The sequence below is a fragment of the Alternaria ventricosa genome, assembly GCF_023758065.1.
Source record: "Alternaria ventricosa strain BMP 2768 chromosome Unknown scaffold_24, whole genome shotgun sequence".
Lineage (NCBI taxonomy): Eukaryota > Fungi > Ascomycota > Dothideomycetes > Pleosporales > Pleosporaceae > Alternaria > Alternaria ventricosa.
In genome coordinates, this window is record NW_026055704.1 from 308,180 (window position 1) to 329,332 (window position 21,153).

The following is a 21,153-nucleotide window of genomic DNA, read 5'->3' on the forward strand; positions in this document are numbered from 1 at the left end:
GAGGCAACAGAACTCACTCTGGGTAAAAACGCGATCACATTCAAAACACGCATAGCATTTATTGCAGGGGTACAAGGCGAACTAGGCTCGTTGTTGCGGTCTACGATGTTCTATTTCGACTGCTTGGAATCCAGTCTGGACGAGGCGAAGCTCAACGCCGTTGGCACATTGTTTGCTGCATATGGTAGGCCGATCCTTTTACAAATACGCAAACACATTATTCAAATTAGGCGTCAACTGACTACATTTCTCAGGGACCGAGGAACTCACAAAGCACATTTCCGAACGATATCCGCAGAGCGGCCTTGGTGCTCACCTCCAATTAATTCTACAACTGAAGAGGGCTTGGCGCGAATTTTCGCGAAACATCGCAGTTGTGAATCTCCCTGAACTGACTCATATGGACCGCCAAGCTATACACGAGACACTTCAGTACATAGACTCTGGTTTTCCTATTCCGAAGTGGCTCAGATCATGGAGGTTTTGGAGTTGGCCGCGCCATTTTTGGAATTGGATCTATCGTATGCTAAGCGACGGGACATCCGACCGACGCCGTGCACGCAGGAATCCGATTGAGATCCTATCTTCGACAATATCGTCCACGATGTTGATGCCTTGGAGTACACCTACAACCGCGCAGATCAACGAGATGAGAGAGCTCGTGACATTCTTGAGGGATACCGACTACGGCTGGGGGAGTGTCGAGGATCGGTCTGATCTTCGATACTATGAATCAGGGATCTCGCAATGCATCCGCTTTCTCGGTATGATGCAGAAAAAACAGCTATCTCAGCTGCGTCATCTGGACATACGCGAAGATCGCGCATCTTCTGCCTTCCCGCATAGCCACGCGCATGGTCTAATCCCCTACCTCAAAGATCTACCTCGGTTACACGTTGCTCACCGTGTTGACATGTGGAGCGCTATGTAAGCTCTGCCTCATGACTGAATGTCGTTTCATGCTGACGCATCACGCTAGCTTTCTGCACTATAGCATGATGCTCGCCTGGGCCAATTCCCCTCAAGTCCCTGCGCTCACAGGAAGGCCGACTTGCAGTCTATCACTCGCTATACACAAAACCATCCATTGGATCAACGAGGCTATGGACTTGCGACATGCCGGGATGCCGTTATCTGCGTATTCCCTTCATCTCGAAGCAGATGTGAAAACCGCTAAGCGTATTTGGACGGCTGTCAAATCGCTTGCAGCACTGGGCCTTGCCAACTTGAAACGACTCACAACGACCGCGTTCCCTTCCACGAGCTCTACTGAATCAACTCCTCAAAACTACGAGCTCGACTTCGGCGGCCGCCAAGAGCGGCGCCTTGTCTCTTCCGTACGGCTCATCTTATCTGGGGACCCCACAGTGCGGCTGTCGTGCCCTTTAGGCACTCTGGAAGAGTTTGAAGAGGGGGCTCGCCGTATAGGCAATGAGTTAAAGGATAAACCGATGGACGATTGGACACGTTATCCCAGTAGCCTCTACCAGGGCGATCTTGGCTCTTCGGAGTATGATCTCACAGCTTTGAAAGAGTTGTATTATGATCCAGTCTGGGAGGAGTAGAACAGGCATTGGAGCCACGGTCATAACTATCTGAGCGTGGCGTACTGGGCAAGAGCGAGCCAAATCCTGTCTTGAAGCCATGACTTGGCTGTTCTCTCACAACGATATCGATAGGCCCGGCGATAATACAAATTGAATCAACGTGTTCACAATAACAACGAGAGAGTTTCCACACCCTAGCGTGAGTTCAGCTTTGCTGGAAGCCGGTTCATAAGCTTCGCTACCAAATTCCGCACACAAATTTGGACTGCGAGAACCGCGAAACTCCCGTATCAGTCGCAGTACCGACAAAACCAAATAACAAGCTCGCCAGGCATCAGGAATCGGTGCTGCTGCCTGGTGGATGCTGCAAGCCAGTTGTCCTTCTGCACATGTGTCCTGTACTATCCATCATAAATGAGCCGCCTCCCATGAATTTACCATCGCGAATGCTGCATCATCGATTTTGCAACACCAACTCCACAATCGACACCACATCATGGAAACACAAACGCCTTCCCAGCAGCAACAGTCGCGCCTTCTAAGCCTTCTTCGGGAACTCCGCGATGAGATCTACACCTATTACCTACAAGAGCCTGGAGGCTACGTCCACTCCCCAACCACCAACAAGCTTCGGTGTTCTGACAGCCGCACCATCGATTTTAGCTTGATGTGGACCTGCAAGATGATCGCTAGCGAGATGCGAGATCTGCCGCTCAGGGTGAATGAAGTGGTCTTTAAGCCTTTTCAAGAGATCAAGACTTCACAGGAGGGGTCTGATATCTGGAGCGCGTGGTCTCAGGCTGGTAAGTACGACTTCTTGTTGGAACGTCTGCACTTTTTGCAGGAAGAAGCTTTTGTATTGGGGGCATCAACATCAGGTCAGTCAATCTTTGCTGTCAAATGTCTTCCACCAAAGCCACGTCGTGCTAACCGTCATGTTATAGCTCTGGAGCAGCTCGCGAAAGACGTGTCCGAGCAGTATCCCGACAGCTGTATCAGCGATCTTCTCACCCGGATCTCCAAGTACGAAGACGAGGATTATGTGCCTCTAAAGGACATTATGGGAAACCCATCATCGATGACATACCATGATCGAGAAGTCCTTCAGGCTTGTCTTCCACGTCTGACTTCGCAGGCAGACTTTCCGGAACGGCTCAAATCACGAAGCTGCTGCATGGATATCCTCGGCTTTAGCCCTGTGCTTGAGCTTAGTAGATTTCGCACCAACATACCTCGAAGAAACCGCAATTTCAACATCTTGGATCGGCTCATGAGGAACTGGTTCAGAAGTAGTTCTCACGATGAGCGTGAGAGGCATTCCGTAGAGCAGCTGAGTCTTCCAAAACTCGGCCACATGCGGTCAATAATTGCTACTACGCTATGGCAGCCCTGGGTCTTACCTACTGAAGACCAAATGATCAAAGTAAGGGACCTTTTTGAAGACCCACGCCCAGATACATGGTACAACTTTGAAGTTGCTCTACCTGATCTAAGATACTTCCAATCAGCCACGTCCCAGGCCATCCGATTTCTGGACGCATTACAGCCTCGTTATCTTGAGCAGATGCGAAATGTCAAGATAGTGGAAGAAGAGAAGTCTGTAGCCCTTCCGGAATGCCACCTACGAGGGATATTACCTACCTGCGATGCGGTTCCCCAGCTATCGGTGCATAGATATGTCGACCTTTGGCGATGCGTGTAAGTTCAGACAGCATTATCTGCATGCCTGACAAAAGCTAAACCCTTATCAGGTTCTCACATGATTACGGGGACCTCGCAGATATGAGTACATCCCCGTATAGCGAGCATCGGTGGACCGAGTGTAGAGTGTCCAACGCTGTGCCTCGCACAATCACTTGGATCAATGAAGCGGTTAGCCTATCTTGGGGTCGAGATACCCGACCGCTTGTCAAGACACACTTCATAGGACCATTCGACACCGTTCAAATCATCTGGAACAAAGTCAAATCTATCGCAGCCCTATACGCTGCAGCTATGGCTTGTACACGCGACGAACGCTCTCCCTTTCCGACAAGAGATGATCTCGCAATGGCTTTCGCACCCCCAAATTTAGGTGCTTATAGCAACCCTGAATTACTCCCCGCGTCAATGCGACATATTCTCTCCGGCAATTCTCTCGTGCAGTTCCCATGCATTATGGGTACCATGAAAGAGTTCGATGAAGAATGCCAGTATGTCTCTACCTTGTTACGAGATAGACCGGCGAAGGACTGGGAACAGTATTGGAACTGTATTCTGGAAGGCGATATTGAGGACGGAGAGGTGGACTTCAAAGCTGTACAGTCTCGGTACGCGGACTATCGTCCCCGCGCTAGCTGAACGCCATCTGGTACCGCTCATCAACAGGCCATCAACTCAGTGGTGTGCATTTCACACGGCAGTCATTTACGAGATCATTATGATGTAAAGTAGTCTTATCCATTACTAGTAGTAGAAGGTCATATCCGCATTTTCATGCTCCACACTCTCCAATGTGACCTCAGTACGAAAAGTACCTTGCATCAGGCACCGGCGCACGATCCAACTTGAAGTACCCAGGCTGCAGCTTTTGAAACACCTCCTTCGGATCGTACTTGCTCGCAACAGTCTTCATCTTACTCTTGCTGTCCGACCCATAACTCGCGATAACGTCCTGGAACATCGATGCATAGTTCATGTACACCCAGTCGTTCTGCACACCCAGCTTTACCGCGTCGCTCTTGATTGCCTTCATGATGTCGGACATGACCTGGTACACGGTGTCGTCATCCGCGGCATGGTTCCAGCTGCACGCTAGCTGGATGATGTGGATAGGGCTACCGTTGGCATCGAAACCCATCGCGCTGCCGCCGTTTCGGGTGCTTCCTTTGAGGGAACCGTCGGTGATGTGCTGCCAGATGAGGACAGGAAATGCGCCGTCAACCGCAGAGAGAGCGTCGATCGAGTCGAAGAAGATGTCAACGGAACGTTGAGCAATCTCGTACGAGGCCTTGACTGTGATATCGTAGAAGATCTCGCGAAGGCCATACTCATTAGTGGCTTCGTTGTCCACCACATATGAAGCATGACCCCGAGTCTTCGTGCTATCGGATACGGCAGTGATGTTGTAGAAAGGCGCCAAGATAGCGGACTCATTGCCAGCTGGTGCACCGTACCAGAGCTCGGTTGCGGCAAGCTTCGCGCCGGTGTTCATCCAAGCAATCCAACTACCGGCTTTCGGGTCTTGGGCTGAGTCGAGTGTAAGATCGATCCACGCTTTGACTACGTCGGGGAAGACGTCTTCCGTAAAGGTGCGGGTTCCGCCCCATATCTGGTCGTTATTGAGGGGTTTGGTCATCAGATTGAAGCTTGTCACGATGCCAAAGTTGTTTCCTCCGCCGCGGAGCGCCCAGTAGAGGTCTGGGAAGGTCTTTGGGCTTGCTGTGACTATGATGCCACTTGCTGTGACAACCTGCTTGGAGTCAAAAGAGATCAATATTATAGATCCGTGTTGTTAACTTACCTCGAAACTGGCAACGTTGTCGCAAGCCAGGCCGTACTCGTTCGTGATGAACGAGATACCTCCACCGAGTGTGAGTCCACCAACACCGAGATCGCCAATACGGCCAGCCACGGCTGTGACGCCAGTGGTCGACAGAGTGGTAAGAACATCACCCCAGTTGTTTCCTGGCTGCACCGCGACCGTCTTCTTGTCGCTCGAAAGCTTGATGCCCTTCATGTTCTCAAATGACACGGTAATGCCTCCCTCGATAGTAGCTGCGCCAGCAAATGCGCTATGTCCACCGGATTTGACAGCAAATTGGCATTGCGACAGCCGCGATAGCAATACCATTACTGAGACAGCGGCAGCACTCGATGGTTTGAAGATACAGTAGGGTCTGACTTCAGCCGAGATCCCAGACCAGAATCCGGATGTGAATGCGGAGTAGCCGGCCTCATTCTGGAATTCAACAGACTTGTTTCCGTAAAGGGCTTCGAGCGAAGAGCACTGTGCAAAATTTAGCTTTGGTTCTGCCTTAATCTCACAGCCTACCCACGGCAATGTTGCAAGCTAGATTGGAAGACCGCTCGACCAAACCGGCTAGCTCTGGCAATGCTGAGACGTTGACACCTTGGTCGACAAGAGCCTCAGTGACATTGAAGTCAGACGCCTCAAAGGTTTGAGAGGCCACGAAGGAGGCAAAGACCGCAAATAAAATGGACCGCATGGCTACGGACGTTGATGCGGCACTATGTGGTGGAGAATCGTCGCTGAACGCGTGCAGCGTTCGACTTTATACACAGATAGCGGTCTGGCGCTCTCTTTCCTAAGCATTAGAGACCTATCTGGAAGAAGCTTAAGCAGAGTCATTCACATAAGCGAGCGTGTCGTTTGCTGCTTGCCACGAAAGGGTTCCGGCTCGACCGCAGCCTCGCCCTCCGCACGTGCATACGTGCCGTATGGCTAGCGGCTCAAAACTTGTCTCCGGGCCGCGCGGAGGACCCTTTGTCCCGCCGCTCTCTCGTTGCTTGTCATCTGCATATCGATAGAGTACCTAGGTACATTGTGATGCGCGGGAAACAGAGCCCATGAGACCTTTCGGAGGTTTACGTAGGTAGCATACCTGGGTACCAAAAATGGGTATATGGAACATGTTTGTTCTGTCGTTCATCGGGAATTGATGTGCATGACCAAGAACACATGCCGCGGACAGGCGTGGCTACGCCTCAGTGTTGCAGTCGGTTGATATTACATCGATCCTTCGGCGGGGCGGCGGCCAGTAGCGGCAGTCCTGGCTTCTCCCGCCATTGGCTCATGCACGCTTAGCGCTCCTTCAGTTCCCGCCTGCCTCCCGACTTTTCATCAGCAACACCCCACGACAGCACGTGTGCATCTCGCGAACTGGCATCGATACGCATGAGTCAAGCACAGTAATAGCTACACGGCCAATACGGACGAATCCACCTGCGCGACACGCATCCTTCCCCTTATGTCCGCGTATCATCGCATCGGAAAGACCTGATCAGGGTACTCGCTCCGCATGGCCTCCCTTGCCGAACAGTCGTTTATGCATGATACCTCATTCGGACACCTTCCAGACCTTGAATCACAGGGACGGCACGTCTGACCCAGGTTGATGGAATATGTGCCAACAGTCTTGTCGCCACATTCTGCACCGAGGAGCGACGCATACAGGACTGAGCTGGCTGTACACACAACGTTCCTCACACCATGGAAGCAGCGTATCGACATTTCTTTTCGGATGTTGCCACGATGCAAATGAACGCGTTAGGACATACGCTATGTGCGTTGCTGAAGTCCCAAGAAAGGCTACCTGAGGTTTGTAAAAGATCAAGGTAAACCGCTTTGCCGCACAGGCGCATCACCCATATGATCCTTCAGCTCATATTCAAAACATCGAAAACAGGGACTATTGGGTGGGAGTGTGGGGGTAGACATCATCTCCCAGTAAGTAACCGGGGAGAATGTCATCCAAGCATATTTCTTCATGCTGCCGAAGGTGCTGTCACTCCTGCGTTTTTGTCCGCAGCGCGTTGTTTACTGACCAAATTCTTTTAAATCATCCAACATGTCTTCGGAAGGGCTCACTGAGGGTACTCTTCGCGGTACTGCGATAGGTCTCATGGTTGTGACGACTGCCGTGGTCCTCGCTCGCGCGATCCTGCGAAGTGATCAGAAGAAGGTCATTCAATGGGACGAGCTATGGCTGATGCTAGGCTACTTGCTATTCATGGCAGTAACCAGTGTCTACATCAACAAGACAAGCCTTTTATTTCGACTTCTAGCCGTCCAAGAAGGACGCCTTGCGCCTTACCCAAACGTTCTCCGAGATGGCCTCGATGCGCAGAAAACGTTCTTTTTCACGAGTCCAGGACTCTGGCTTACTCTATGGAGTATCAAATTCTCCCTACTGGCCTTCTACAAGAGAATCATGGCTGGCGTGAGGCTCTACCTCACGCTTTGGTGGGTGGTGCTTGGCTACTGCGTGCTTGTAAGTAGCCTAAGTTCATAGCCCCTACACATCAACAAACTATACTAACACTCTGCCCAGACGCTTCTACTATCCATTCTCCTACACATCACAGCTTGTGGACATTCGCCAGCGTCTTGGTTCATCGCCAATGGTTGTGGCGCTGACAATGTCCGCAAGAGTGCGATCAGCTTCTGGGAAGGATTTGCAGTGGACCTAACAACAGATCTTATGAGTAAGTCGTCTCAGGGTCTTCTGATGCAGATCGATTTATTGATGCACTCAACAGTCATGTTACTTCCAATCGGCCTCATACGAAACCTCCAGATACCTCTAGCCCGCAAGATCCAGATAGGAGGCCTGTTCGCTTTAGGCATCCTCGTCATCATCGCTAGCATCATCCGCGTAATACAAGTCGGCGCAACAACCAGCGCAGGCAACACAACGCCTTCGCTGACGTGGCTGGCTCTGTGGAGCATCATCGAGTCTTCCGTCGCTATAATAGTAGGCTGCGGGCCAGGCCTATACCGAAAAGCCAAAGCCGTCTACAGTACCACACAGGTACACGCATACAACAGTCGCGGGTATACCAAGACTACGGAGAACCGACGAACGGGAACGAAGGGCAACACAGATGACGAGTACGGGCTACCATTGAAGACTATGAGCATCGACATTGTAGGGCCTGGCGATGTCGGAGGAAGTGAAGAAGAGCTAGTCGGCCAGGAAACAGGTGGTGGCATTCGGGTGACAAGGTCGGTTGTCGTAAGCCACTGATATGAAGGACGAGGGAGATTACTGGGCTAGCCGCAAGCATAGTGCAAAGGCATTGGTAAAAGCTTAAGAGGAGCTAGAATATCTACAATTTGAAAGAGAAGAAGAACGTATTACAAAAGCAAATCCACCTCTGTACTGGCGGAACTTGGTCAGTATGCGCTCTCGCGGAGAGCACATCTACTTGTAAAGGAAAGTAACCATGGAATGTGCCGGCACGCTGGTTCCAGTCATCGCATCAAGCCCGTGGCTCTCGTTAGTAATGAACGCAGACGCTTTGCCCGAGACACCAGTGATGCTGACGGTCGCTGCTGAGGCGCCAGTGTTCAAGACCTGCACAGCGACTGAGCCATCAGTGTTCTTGAATGCCGATGTCTTGAGCGTGCTGGTCCTGCCACCAGCGCTGACGCGAACGGCACCAGGCTTGACGAAGCGGCTCCACTGTGCCATAGCCCAGAAGCGCTTGGAAGGCGCAACGACTCCACCGTGGATGTCAATGAGAACGGAGTTGGTAGGGTTGGTTCCAGCGTCTTCAGCGCCTTCCCAGTAGAGGTATGCCGAGAAGTTTGCGTCGACGAGAGCAGTGTAGATCTTGGAGGCCCAGGTCTGACCTTCGCCGGCTCCGCCATTGGTGTAGTAGCTTGCTGTCCACTTGCCACTGAGATCCGCAGTCTCTGTCATCCACATATGCTTGGAAGTAGCGAAGGGGGCTGTGGGGTCGGAGCTGTAACCGTGGGTGGTAACGACGTCGTACAGGGAGTCGACCGCAGCGAGTCCTGGAAGCATGGCCTTCTGCGCGTTGTAGCCGGTGGCATCGCAGCAGGTGAGTTTTACCTTCAGACCAGAAGCCTTCACGGTTGGGGCGAGAACTTTGATGAAGTCGGCGGCCTGTTGACCAGTTGATCGCATGGAAGAGTAGGCGGTGCTTTAATCAATTAGTAGCTACTTTTGAGCGAAGACATGTGAAGAACTTACGTGTAGTCAGGCTCGTTCAAGAAGCCGAGATGAGTCACGTCAATACCCTCCTGCTTGTAGTATTTGACATATTGTGTGAGGTAGTTGGCGTAAGCTTGGGTCCAGTTGCCGCAGGATGTGCCATCGACACCGCAAAGGCTACCTCCCTAGAGCACGTTAGCCATCGCTTCCAATCCCCGTTTGGGGAGTTGTACTTACGTTTGAGTCTTTACCGTTCGTCTTCATGAACCCAGGAGCAGACCAAGCATCGGCATAGATAGTCTTGAGGCCACGGGCCTGCGCTTGCTTTGTCAACCATACCTGGTTGTTGTCGGAGCCATCCCACTGGTACTTTGGTGTTCCAGTGGGCGATCCGGGGCTGTTGGGCTCAATAGAGAAGCCGCTGGATGGGCCAGAGCCGATACCGTTGCGCAGGATGTTAAAGCCAGCGCCGGTAGTAGGATCGAAGAGAAGGTCAAGGGTCTGCTTCTGAGCAGCAGCTGCCAGAGACTTGATGTTTCCAGCGCGACCGTAGAACTCGGAGATACCGAAGCCGTCGATCGTTTGGAAAGTCTTACTGGAGTCCACGGCAATGGTTACTGCCTGACGGGGGTCGAGACTTGGTGCAGAGAAAGCAACATTGGAAGAAGCGAGAAAAAAGGCCAGCTTGGACAGCATCTTGTCGGTTTCGTCCTGGCGAGAATGGAATACAGGGGCGAAGAGTTCGGTGTGAATTGAAGTCAATCAAGCAAAATTGAACAACAGACCAGTGCTTAAAGAATGGAAGCCAAGGATTGATAGTGGAGTCTTACGGGCAATGGACAGGACATGTATATATTACCTCTCGCAGTCGTCCATGGATCTCGCATTCGCAACATGCTCGCGTTCGTAAAACGCATTGCAAGAGAGCAATCTAGAGTAGGCCCGAGATGACACGGCCTGCCAAATGATGTCTTATATTCGGCCTCCATTGGGACACGAGGTTTTCCCGTCGAGGCGTCGCGGTTGCAGGTACTCAGGGCGCATGGGTGGAAGACGCCTAGGTAGATGTGAAGAAATGACAGGTGTTGCTAGTCGCGCTGTCTAGACGTCCTAGGGCATGGTGGCGTAGCGCTTGTGTTGTAGATAGACAAGGCTTGATGATCCTTTACGAAGCTTAGCAAGGCTTGGCCTTCTTAACCGGTGGCGCAAAGTGAATGCACGGAACGTGCGGGGAGAACTACGTGTCCCATGCGCCAGCACCGCATGAATCCACCAATATGAGGCGGCGTTCTATATGACTTATCCTGCTCATTATTACTATTTCGGAAAATGTGTTTCGTTTCATAGGTCTGGCATGAAAGAAGAGCCTGGAGTAGAATTTCGCCGTGTGTCACGTGGTTCGATCGGAAACGATTGCTTCCGAGATCCCGAAGGCTGCACGATCTTGCGCACAGCATCGCCATCATCCACACTTCTGACAGCATCAGGCCATCGCTCCCGCCCTCACCATCGCTACTGGAACCTCTATTCAAAGTCGCGCGCATCGTTTGCCCGTCACAGAACGTCACCTCTTGTCATCTGTGGGGTGGCATTGCCGCTCCTGCAAGGTCACGACGCCTGGGGTCGCGATCTTCGCGCTGCACTAATGGAGACGCGTCGTGAATGATTCATTGATTCGTAGCTACCGTGAGCATTTTAGGAGACCCCAAAGGAACGCGACAGACTCATGACATACCTTCGGAAGCGACGGTTGTAAGTAGACGGTATCGACAGAAGAGAAGCGCGCGTCGCATCCGGGCAACTGAACTAGGCATCACTCCACCTGATTCCCTCTCGCCTGGGCGTCTGGGCTAAACTATTGAGACAATTGAACTACAATCGTCGTCGTCGTCGTCGTCATCCGACATGTGACCTCTGAGGCTGTTGTAGACTTCCACGGGCATGCCCTCAGCCCACCAGATTTCAAGGCCGCCGTACCTTTCAAAGCACTCTTCGCTATAGAGCTGCAACGTCCATTTTTCCAGCTGGCTCACCCTGTACCAGTCTTTCAGATCCCTCGTTCGGGAAAGACGTTGTACCTCTCGCTTGGTCCTTTGGCTTTCTTCAATGCGACCAGTGTCCTCGCCAAGTAGATCATGATAGAGGCAGAGAAGATTGGGCATCTTTAACAAAACGGGACTCCAGAAGTCGCCAGAAATCAACGGATACAAAGTACGTTCACGATATTCCGTCATCTCAGCTTTTGTCATGAACGGAAGGGCTGCGAGACAAAGGCTGGATGTTACTTCAGGACCAAGCGCTGAGATCATCCTTGATAGGTCGTTGTTGAAGATCGTTTCGAGCCTTTGCTGACGTTGGCAGCCTGACGTCCGAGTGTATTTGTCTGCGGCTTGCTTATAGTAGGCAGCCTCTTCGCTGAGATATCCTTCGATCCTTCCGGAACCAGATTCACTAATCTTGGCGGCGGATGCTAAAGTGACAAACGGAGTCTTTACACCGAGGCCACCATAAGATTGCGGGAGGTAGATGATGGGCTCAAGATCAAAAGACATACGCTCTAGACCACATGTCAGATGGGGCTTGAGCATCTTCGCAACGTACGTGGTCAAGTCGCTACCACCAAGTACGATAGAGTGGATACGTCTATAAGCTGACTTGACGGCATCGCGATGTGCTGCGTCGAACACATTGGCGAGAGGCCCGAAGAGCTGTGCTGCGTAGGTACCGACAGTGTCGTTCCATTCGCGAATCCACTCCAGTACGGTTGAGCATATTTTGAGCCTAGCTTCCACGTGGGTTGCGTATAGTGCGACTTTGGTCTCATCCACGCCTAATTCCCGGCTCTTATCGAGACACAATGACCCCTGCAAGCCCATGGTCAAAAGTCCGATGGAGAGTCCGCCAATGGACGAGGCATTGCGCAGCTTCAGTCCCATGATATCAGAGAAGCGGGCAGCTTCTTGCTCGACACTCTTGACCTGGATCGCAGTACCGACAAAGTAGCAGCGGTCATACAGACGGTATATGTACGACTTCGTCGCTTTGTGCGTGGCAAGATCGAGGAATAACAGCACAGCTTCGCTGAACAACATCTCTAGGCCATGATCAACCGCTACTCCACTACCAGGCGTCAGGAGTCTCTCCGGATCACTAGCCGAACTTCGGATGCTCATCTTAGGTTCCAGAGCACGAGTGAAAATTTCGAGGAAAACTTCCGGACGCCAAGAAACCTCAATGCGGTGCTGATGGTTTGATGGGGAACTGTGGAGGCCACTGAGTCGAACTCCAGAGTTGTAGCACACACCTTGCCATCAAAAGCGTTTCGAAGCTTGCATTCCACAGCCAAGGTCTTGATCAATCTTGCCTGGACGTCTTCAGAGGATACGATCTTGGGTACTTCGCCGTCGTGCTGGGGGAGACGCGACATGAAGAAGTGCTGTTCGTAGTTGTCTTTTCGAAGACTTTCTACGCCCATAGGCGCAACTGACGGTGGCTGTGGAGGTGCCATGGGCATTCTCGGATACATATCCTTATTCCTCTTCTTCTTTCGACTACCCTTTCTGCTGTTGTACAGAGGTAGATCAGGGGGAGGAGGAGGTATTGATTGGAACATGCAAGGTAAGGGTGGCGGTGGTGGCGACAGATAACCCCCACATGCAGTACCCATGGCTGGTGCAGGACGAGGTGTATCGAAAAAGAAAGCACGTTTGTCGAGCTCCGCTTCTGTCAACGGAGCACAGCGAAACAGACCCGAATCGTGGACGAAGTCTTTCAGACACACGTTCAGCTTCACGGCCCACCCGATCGCACAGCAATGCTGAAACAACATGTCGATAATGTCTACCTCGACGTGAACGTAATCCTGGCCGCTCCTCGTTTTGCGTACATCGACTGGCAAGCCTGCCTCCGCGTTTCTATAGTTCCAGTCGCGATAGCTTATCATGTTCAAGGTCGCGACAAGCTCTCGTAATGCATCGGGCGACTGCAGATACCCTGCGAGGGTACCTTTCCGCTCGGGGCTGAGTCGTTCCGACTTCGTCAAGTCCGTCATTATCCACGCCAAGCAATCCTCATCTATCTCGATTTCTCCGCTACTCAAATCCTCTCCGTATGCTTTCATTGCGTCTCGGATCGATTGTAGGTGTTCGTCTTCGGAGGTGAACAAGCTCGAAAGATAGGTCTCGATCGACTGGCTGTTCACGTTGGTAGGCTGGGAACAGGCTTTCTCAAACTTCTCGAGAACTTCTTCGCTTTCGTTATCGACTACTTCGAAGTCATCGTCGTCCAGTGCTACAGCCTCAAGCTTAGTAGCCGCCGTTTCGATCTTAGCCGCGTTTGTAGCCTCCTTGATGAGCTGTGCGTGTAGACACGACACCTCCATGCGGTTGCGAAATCTGCCCAACCTATCGCGCAAGCTCTTCTCAAGCCTCAATAGCTTTTTTTCGGAGATCGCATTGTCATCTTGGGCTTGTTCGATGCATCGCTGGATGGTCTCTGTCAACCATTCGCCGTCCTCTTCGTCGAGCTTTGGCTCCAGAATCTTCACTTCGTCCAGCAGTCTACCGAGACGTGCGATGACACTTAGCTGGTCAGACTCCGCCGCTTCAGAGAGGTATCGTCGCTCGAAAGACTTCTTGGTGCGTTTGAGCTCTTCGAGGCGATGCTCGACCGCCTGTTGAACGATCGGCGTCAGGGTGAAGGACGACATTGTGTACTCTGGAGATGCCAGGTTCGAGCGAGTTGCTGACAGCCAAAGCTAGATATGGAGGCCAGGAGCTGTCATCAGCCTCCCCATCCTGCGCAACCGAGTCCTGCGCAACCACGTAGGCAGCTGCATGTTGAGAGAGCCACCAGGCATCATATGTTTCACGGGCGAATGCGATGGATGTTTCGAGATACACAAGATTACTATGCATGGTGTGGCAGGCCAAGCATGATCTCCATCCAGTCGTGACTGCCGTCGCGTCCGCAATCGGGTTAGCCTCACTTCTTCCCCGCACTGTTCACCGGTCACGATCATTGCGCGATGATCTCTTCGACTGCAATCATCGGTCTATGAATCAGTTCGACATCGTTCTTTGTTTTGGCGTTGGATCTCGCGCCAATGCGTTCTTTTGAGGTGGTGCCAGACACGATAAAATACGTTGTTACGATCAGACATTGCGCACGGAATCCATCGCTCCCTTCACAATACGATCGACCTCCTCGTCACGACTCCTCGCAAGACTTCAAAGAGCGTGTATATCCCATCTATCTTCAGCATGCTATGCAGCGTCTGCGAAGATACCTTCAAAAGGATGCTAAACCTGACTGAGGGACGCACCTTTGATCATCACTCTTCGCATGCAAGTCTTTCTCGTTCTGCGACCAGTGGTTGTTTCATCTGCTCCCACATCGTAGAAGAAATTGATAGACGGAAATACCTGTTCGATCCTCATTCAACTTCTGCGCTTACTACCTGGAACCTATTTTGGGGGCCGCTTGCACACCAAAATGGAAAGAATTCCATGGACTTTTATATTTATCTCGATCATCGCGACCCTTCCGACAACTCGATGGCCGCTGCATGTGACCCCTCACCCCATGTGAGGACTTTTGATGTCATATCGATAAGTTCTCACGACTCGTCGTATCGAGAAACGAGGGTTCCGTCAACAGCCCTTTCTGACAACACAGGCTCAGCTGAAACTATATCGCAGATTGCTGAGTGGGTCAAGAGGTGTACAAAGCACCATAATGTCTGCAACGAGGGACGTGAAGAATTGTGGTTGCCAACGCGCTTGCTGGAGATCAGCGACATGTCTGGCAATCTGAGAGTTCATCTGCGAGATCGTTCACAACTGCAATACAGTCGTTATCTTACTCTTAGTCATTGCTGGGGTCCCACTGGAACTCAGAAGTTACAATTGACGACTGATTCGCTCAAGTCATTTCACCATGGCATCGAGGTATCGAGTTTGAAACCAATCTTTCGAGACATGGCAAGTTTGACGTGGCGCCTGGGTGTACGCCTTATTTGGATAGATTGTATGTGCATCATCCAAGACGACGACCAAGACTGGAAGAATGAATCGGGCTTGATGGGAAAGATCTACGCCAATAGCTGGCTCAATATCTCTGCAAATATTCCAGAGGAGAATCATTCGGGTCTATTTACTGATCGGAACGGCTCACGTTTTCGAGACTGGATTCATATACGACCGGAAGAGAGTAGCGAGGTAATGAAGTTTGCGCTGACCGAGAAAAACACTTGGTGGAACGAGGTGGAATATTCACCACCGAATAGGAGAGCGTGGGTATTGCAAGAACGGATCCTGTCACCTCGTATCGTCCACATGTCACCAAAACAAGCCATCTGGGAATGTAGGGAGTTTCAAGCTTCTGAAACTCATCCTAATGGCCAACTGCCAGAAGAAGAAGACCCTCACAAGAAACAGAGTAGACTAAAGCTGTTGCACTGCGCGAGCCAAGCTAGAGACCAACACGATCTTCTACTCGATTGGCAGCATCTTGTATTCAGATACACAGTATGTGGCCTCACATTTGAAAGGGACAGGCTGGTCGCGTTGTCGGGAATCGCATCAAAGGTTCACAAGCGAGTAAAGTGCGATTATTTGGCGGGTATGTGGAGTGATTCCCTACCTAATGGTCTCTTGTGGAACTTTTCGTGGCCATATACTTTCCACTCAGAGACATATGTGGCGCCCTCCTGGAGTTGGGCGTCGACAAGGGGAATTCCCGTTTGGCCAGATCTCAGTGGAGACATCCACCACAAAGCTACTGTTGTCAATTACGAGATGACTTTAGCCAATCCGGCAGATGAGTTTGGCCAGGTTATTGACGGCAGTATTACACTACGAGCACACATGGCGACCTTGGATTGGATCCTTAATTACAACACTGGAAACAGGACGCGGCCCTGGAAGATTGACGGCTCCACGATATCGATAGCTGGAAACTCTGGCAAGCCCAAAGAAATGGTCAAACTATCGTCAGCGATGACATCCATCTTTTTCGACTGGTACGAGCATAGAGGGTTTGAAGAACCATCGACAGCCCATTTCGCACTTGTGTGCAGTCAACAGACCACCGGTGGCGACTACCTTCTTCATGGGCTCCTGCTTTATTGTCTCCCTTGCTCACGATACGAACGGATAGCAGCTACGCAGTTGCGGTTTGAAACGAAGCCAGACATCCTCAGCAAGATGCCGGAAGAAGAGATTGTTATCATCTGACAACAAGGGTTTGAAGTTCGTCAATGGGGACATACAAGTTACATAGCTTCTCATACTAATATTGTTCCACTGCCGATGTCATACGACTCTGCGGAGCAACAAGGTAGAAAGGCGGATGTAAGGCATTCGGGAGAACCTCGGGCACACGAAATGACAAACGGGTATCTTATGGCAATATCCTGGAAGCTTAGTGCCTCAATTAGTAACTCAAACTGCATGCTGTTCTGCCAGGAATAGAAGACTGTCGATGAACTCAAGATGATGGAGTAAAGATTGAGAGGTTTCTGGATCTCATCGCAATCATTGCAGATCGCAAGTCATGAACATACACTTCATCCAAAGCCCGTTGTCTAATCCACCGAGAAGAAAGTCCAAGAACGACTCCTCATGTCACATCGTATCGTGAACACCATGTCATAACAAAACTCCGTCACCACCATCCAAACAGGCCAGCAAAACACCACCCTTCATCTTCCCCTCGGCCCCCCTCAACGCCGTCCATAAGCACCCCCCTCATCCCTCCTCTCCGTCCTCTTAACCGCCTTAAACCCCAAACTCCCCGCCTTCCTCCTCCTCCCCGCCTCCACCACCACCTCCCCCCTCTCCCCATCCCCCTCCCCATCCAAAACCTTCCTCCTGCCATACAACTCCATATCCTTAGCATCATCATCATGCCTGCGATCATACTCGCTCTCCCGACTAAACAACGCCATCATATCCTTCATTGTCAAATTCTTGATGGCTTTACCGCCTTCGATAGCCGCGTTGGCGAGTTTACGCTTGGCTTCCTGCAGCTCGAGGATGCGTTCTTCGACGGAGTTGTGGATGGAGAGGCGGTAGACGGTTACGTCGACGGTTTGGTTGAGGCGGTGGACGCGGTCTATGGCTTGTTCTTCTACGAACTGTTGGATTTGTAAGTTAGCAGCTGGGCTTTGAGGGGGGTGCGAGGAACAGTGGAATGAGGGATGGGGGGTAGAGGGGAACGGGGGAAGAAGAGGAAGAAAGGATGAGAGGATGAGAAGGGGTGTTGATGGGAACTTCCACCACCACCCCTCCTCCTCCCCGCCGCCTCCCCGCCGCCTCCCCCACCCACCCAGGTGTGGGGATACATACCGGATTCCAAAACGGCTCCATAATAACCACCCGACTCGCAGCCGTGAGATTAAGCCCCAGACTCCCGCACTTCAAACTACACAGCAGAACACGCGTGCGCTTATCCTCGCGCAGCTTCTGTAAACTGGCTTCGCGGAGGTCGTTGCGCATGCTGCCATCGTAGCGGGTGAAGTTGTAGCCTGCGCGCTTGAGGAAGGGTTCGATAAGGTCGAGCATGGATGTGAATTGTGAGAAGACGATGACTTTGTGCTCGCCGGTTTCTTTTTCGAGGATGGCGAGGAGTTGGCGGATTTTGGTGGAGGGGACGAGGTCGGAGGCGTTGTAGGAGGCTTCTGAGGTTGAGGAGTCTGAGGCTTCGGGGTCGGAATCTGAGTTGTCATCTTCGGAGTCGGTTGCGGAGTCGTCTGAACCACTATCGCTGCCGCTGCCATTCTCGCTCTCGCTGTCAGCCTCCTCGTCATCAGAGTCAAGACTAATGACCTTCGACGGCTTTTGCGGCTTCTTCGCTAGCTTTTTACGAGAAACAGGCGCGCCGTCCTCGCTGTCGGTATCGTGAACGACGAATGAGTCAAGGTTGCTCCTGCTCTCGTCTTCAGTCTCGGATGCGTCTGAGTCTACGGTAGCAAGAGTATCGCCACCACCTTCTGCGTTTTCATCGTCGGTACCGCCAGCCTTGCCCAGGTCTTCAGCCTGCTGTTGATCTTCCGGGACGAGCCACTCGCCTTCCTCTTCTTCGTCGTCACTGTCGACAACGACGCGACGGTTGCGAGAATGCTTTGCGGTGGTCGATTGTGGGGCCTCTTCTTCGTCATCGGAGTCCAAGACTGGCTTTGGTTGCCGGTGCTTCTTGCTCTTGCCATCTTTGTGCTTGTGTTTGCGGTGTTTCTTCGACTTGTGCCTATTAATTGTTAGTATACGGCGTGATTGGGTCTTCGCTTGACATTGACTTACTTCTTCTTGACAGACCCGTTAAGATCCTCTTCGCACTCTGTACAACGTACTCCGCCAGCAGCTGTATTATCACTGTTAAGTGTGTTTTGACAGATGTCACAGCGCTTAGTCGCAACGCTGAGGCCGCCCAAAAGATCTGCGAGGTCATCGGCGTCGTCCTTGGCTGCCTTTCGAGGGGTTTGAAGACCAGCTGCAGCGTTTGACTTCGAGCCGGTTGTCAAAGCATCCTTATCATCCTTGACGTTGCTCTTCGTCAGGTTGGGATGATTGCAAGCCTGGCGCAGACGAAGTAGCAACACCAACGCTCCAATATAATCTTGCTTTTCGCCGCCCATCATCTCATCAAGACGGGCTTGTGTGCGGTCTCGTAAGCGGTCGTAGAAGATGCGCTCCTTGGTCGTGAACTCTCCTATGATAGTCTCGACGTTGCGCGCAACGATGTGGAAGGCCGGCCTCTCCTCGCCCTCCTTGGCTTTACCGCCAAAGTTCAACGCACCCTCCTTTCGCAAGACGTCCTTCGTACGACGTTTCATGAAAGCACGCAAGAAGACTTGGAGTCGCTTCATGGCGAGATTGCCGCGACCGTTCTTCATTGGCTGCGCGATGGACTCCTTCCAAGAAGAGAGCTCACAGTACGGTTGGATGCGGAGGAACTTGATCAGACTCTGTAGCTCGTCGATGTTGTTCTGCATTGGTGTACCGGTAAGACACCATCGGTAATGCGAACGAAGCTCGTAGCAAGCCTTTGCCATCTTCGTTGTGCGGTTCTTGATGGTATGTGCCTCGTCCAGCATGATGCGGTACCACGAGACGGCGAAGCAGCCCTTCTTCAGACCATCAGGGCCATCACCACACTTCGCGAAGTCGGTGGCCAGGCTGTTGAAAGTAGTGATAACAACGTCGTACTGCTTCAGCTTCTCAGCGGACTCTGTACGGTTGGGGCCATGGTGTACGAGCACTTTGAGGGCGTGCGACTTGGTGACCTTGCTCTTGATCTCAGCCTCCCACTGCTTGATCAGAGCCAGAGGAGCGATGACAAGAGTGCCTTTACCGGTGGAGTCGGAAATCTTGTTCTTCTTGTTCTCGGGCTCAACGCCCTTCTCCGGGCGAGGGTTGGAAAGAATGAGGGCGAGGGATTGCACGGTCTTTCCCAGACCCATATCATCCGCCAAGATACCGCCCTTGGGCAGCTTGGCCTTCTTGTTGTGGTTTCCGGTCTCCTTCTCGATCATCCAAGCGACACCGTCGACTTGATGAGGCAGAAGCTTCACCTTGAGGCCTTCGACCGTTCCATCGTCTTCTTCCTCTTCCTCTTCTGGTTCAGCCTCTGCCTTGGCCTCTTCGTCCTTAACGGCGAGCGCTTGTAGTCGGTCCGCCAGGGAATTGCCAGCGTCATCCTCTTGCTGCTTCTTCTTCTTACGAAGTCGCGTCCTGGGAATCTTCTCGTCTTCCTCGAAAGCACCCTCAAGCAGCGCTTTGATGTTCTCGCTTGCCGCACCAGAGTCGACATACGCGTACGGGTCGGGCTCGCCGAACCGTCCACCCTCGGCTCGAATAGCCGCGTCTGGGTCGAAGTTGTCTTCATCGTCCAATATGATTGTCTGACGCGCCTGTTGTAGCGGGTTGTGCATGCCCTTGTTCAACGGTTGAAAGCCATCAGCGTGGCCCATGGACGAGTAAATCGGTCGCGGGGGAGGATGGCTGGTCTTTGGTGCTGGGTTGTGTGGCCGTGGGATGGGCACGGAGGCGCCTTGAGACGGGCGGGGCTGGAACTGCGAGGCATCGATTTCAAAGATGTCGGAACCGGTAGATGAGGCAGACGCTGTGCTGTAGCGCGAACCTGACTGTGCGGAGGGGACTTTGAAAGGTCGGTTGAGTGTATCCCTGCTACCACTTGAGGCTGAGCTCTGTGACGGCCTAGAAGGCGCCGAGTATTGAGACGGTAGCTTCGTCGTCTGGCTGTGTTCGGGCCGCATCTGGCCTGGCTTGGGTTTGTTGAAGAGGTGTGCAAACTGCTCGCTCCGGTCCTTCTTCAGCGGGTTCCTCAGCGGGCTCGTCTCGCCAAACTGTGGAGCCGGGTTTCGTAGGTCTTGTAGAGGCTTAGGCGGGGGTGCGTTTCCATCGCGTGGCGGTTGGGCCATGGGAGGCTCTCGCTCACGCACCATCTTGAGGCGGGACCGAAGGACTTCCTTCTGTGTGGGATGGCTCGCTGGGCTCTCGATGTCGTCAAAGAGATTGCTCGAGTCGCCGAGTAGAGAGGTCGACTGTTCGAGAGGGTAGTCGCTATCGTCTGACGTGTAGGCGTGGGCGGTGGCCGCTGGGGTTTTGAGAGCGGGCTTCAGGGCGGAGGAAAGGGTGTCGATCGGTCGGAACGGCGCACGGTGTCTCCGCTGACTACTATGCATGGACTGGTGTCGTCGTGTCACTCCGATAGTCTTATCGCGAGGTGTCTCACTTGTCGCGATGGAAGTGCCCCTCGTGTTGTTACCAAATTAGGCGGCCGGCACAGTTGATGTTGCTAGGGCAAAGGGTAAAAGCGGGGCGTCTGACACGTGGGCCACGCGTAAACAACAACGCGCTATCACAGGATCTACCGCACGTGGAACTCAGGGTCCCCATCTATCT

At 52.4% G+C, this 21,153-nt stretch overlaps 5 protein-coding genes across 5 annotated transcripts; 1 reads left to right on the forward strand and 4 right to left on the reverse strand.

Annotated features, from left to right (window-relative positions):
• Positions 1 to 4,047: 4,047 nt before the first annotated feature.
• J4E93_009820 (uncharacterized protein) lies at positions 4,048 to 5,755 on the reverse strand (the record flags this gene model as incomplete). Its single annotated transcript, XM_049347709.1, has 3 exons — positions 4,048 to 4,998; positions 5,050 to 5,535; positions 5,585 to 5,755. The coding sequence occupies 3 exons, from the start codon at positions 5,753 to 5,755 to the stop codon at positions 4,048 to 4,050; spliced, it is 1,608 nt and encodes a 535-aa protein (XP_049195210.1).
• A 1,362-nt stretch (positions 5,756 to 7,117) lies between these two features.
• On the forward strand, positions 7,118 to 8,296 carry J4E93_009821 (uncharacterized protein; the record flags this gene model as incomplete). The annotated part of the gene is made up of 2 exons (XM_049347710.1): positions 7,118 to 7,489; positions 7,601 to 8,296. The coding sequence occupies 2 exons, from the start codon at positions 7,118 to 7,120 to the stop codon at positions 8,294 to 8,296; spliced, it is 1,068 nt and encodes a 355-aa protein (XP_049195211.1).
• A 177-nt stretch (positions 8,297 to 8,473) lies between these two features.
• On the reverse strand, positions 8,474 to 9,925 carry J4E93_009822 (uncharacterized protein; the record flags this gene model as incomplete). Its single annotated transcript, XM_049347711.1, has 3 exons — positions 8,474 to 9,218; positions 9,269 to 9,414; positions 9,467 to 9,925. 3 exons carry the CDS (start codon positions 9,923 to 9,925, stop codon positions 8,474 to 8,476), a joined length of 1,350 nt encoding a protein of 449 aa, XP_049195212.1.
• A 1,154-nt stretch (positions 9,926 to 11,079) lies between these two features.
• J4E93_009823 (uncharacterized protein) lies at positions 11,080 to 13,937 on the reverse strand (the record flags this gene model as incomplete). Its single annotated transcript, XM_049347712.1, has 2 exons — positions 11,080 to 12,402; positions 12,534 to 13,937. The coding sequence occupies 2 exons, from the start codon at positions 13,935 to 13,937 to the stop codon at positions 11,080 to 11,082; spliced, it is 2,727 nt and encodes a 908-aa protein (XP_049195213.1).
• A 3,015-nt stretch (positions 13,938 to 16,952) lies between these two features.
• J4E93_009824 (uncharacterized protein) lies at positions 16,953 to 20,933 on the reverse strand (the record flags this gene model as incomplete). The annotated part of the gene is made up of 3 exons (XM_049347713.1): positions 16,953 to 17,366; positions 17,578 to 18,475; positions 18,529 to 20,933. The coding sequence occupies 3 exons, from the start codon at positions 20,931 to 20,933 to the stop codon at positions 16,953 to 16,955; spliced, it is 3,717 nt and encodes a 1,238-aa protein (XP_049195214.1).
• Between the last annotated feature and the right edge of the window lie 220 nt (positions 20,934 to 21,153).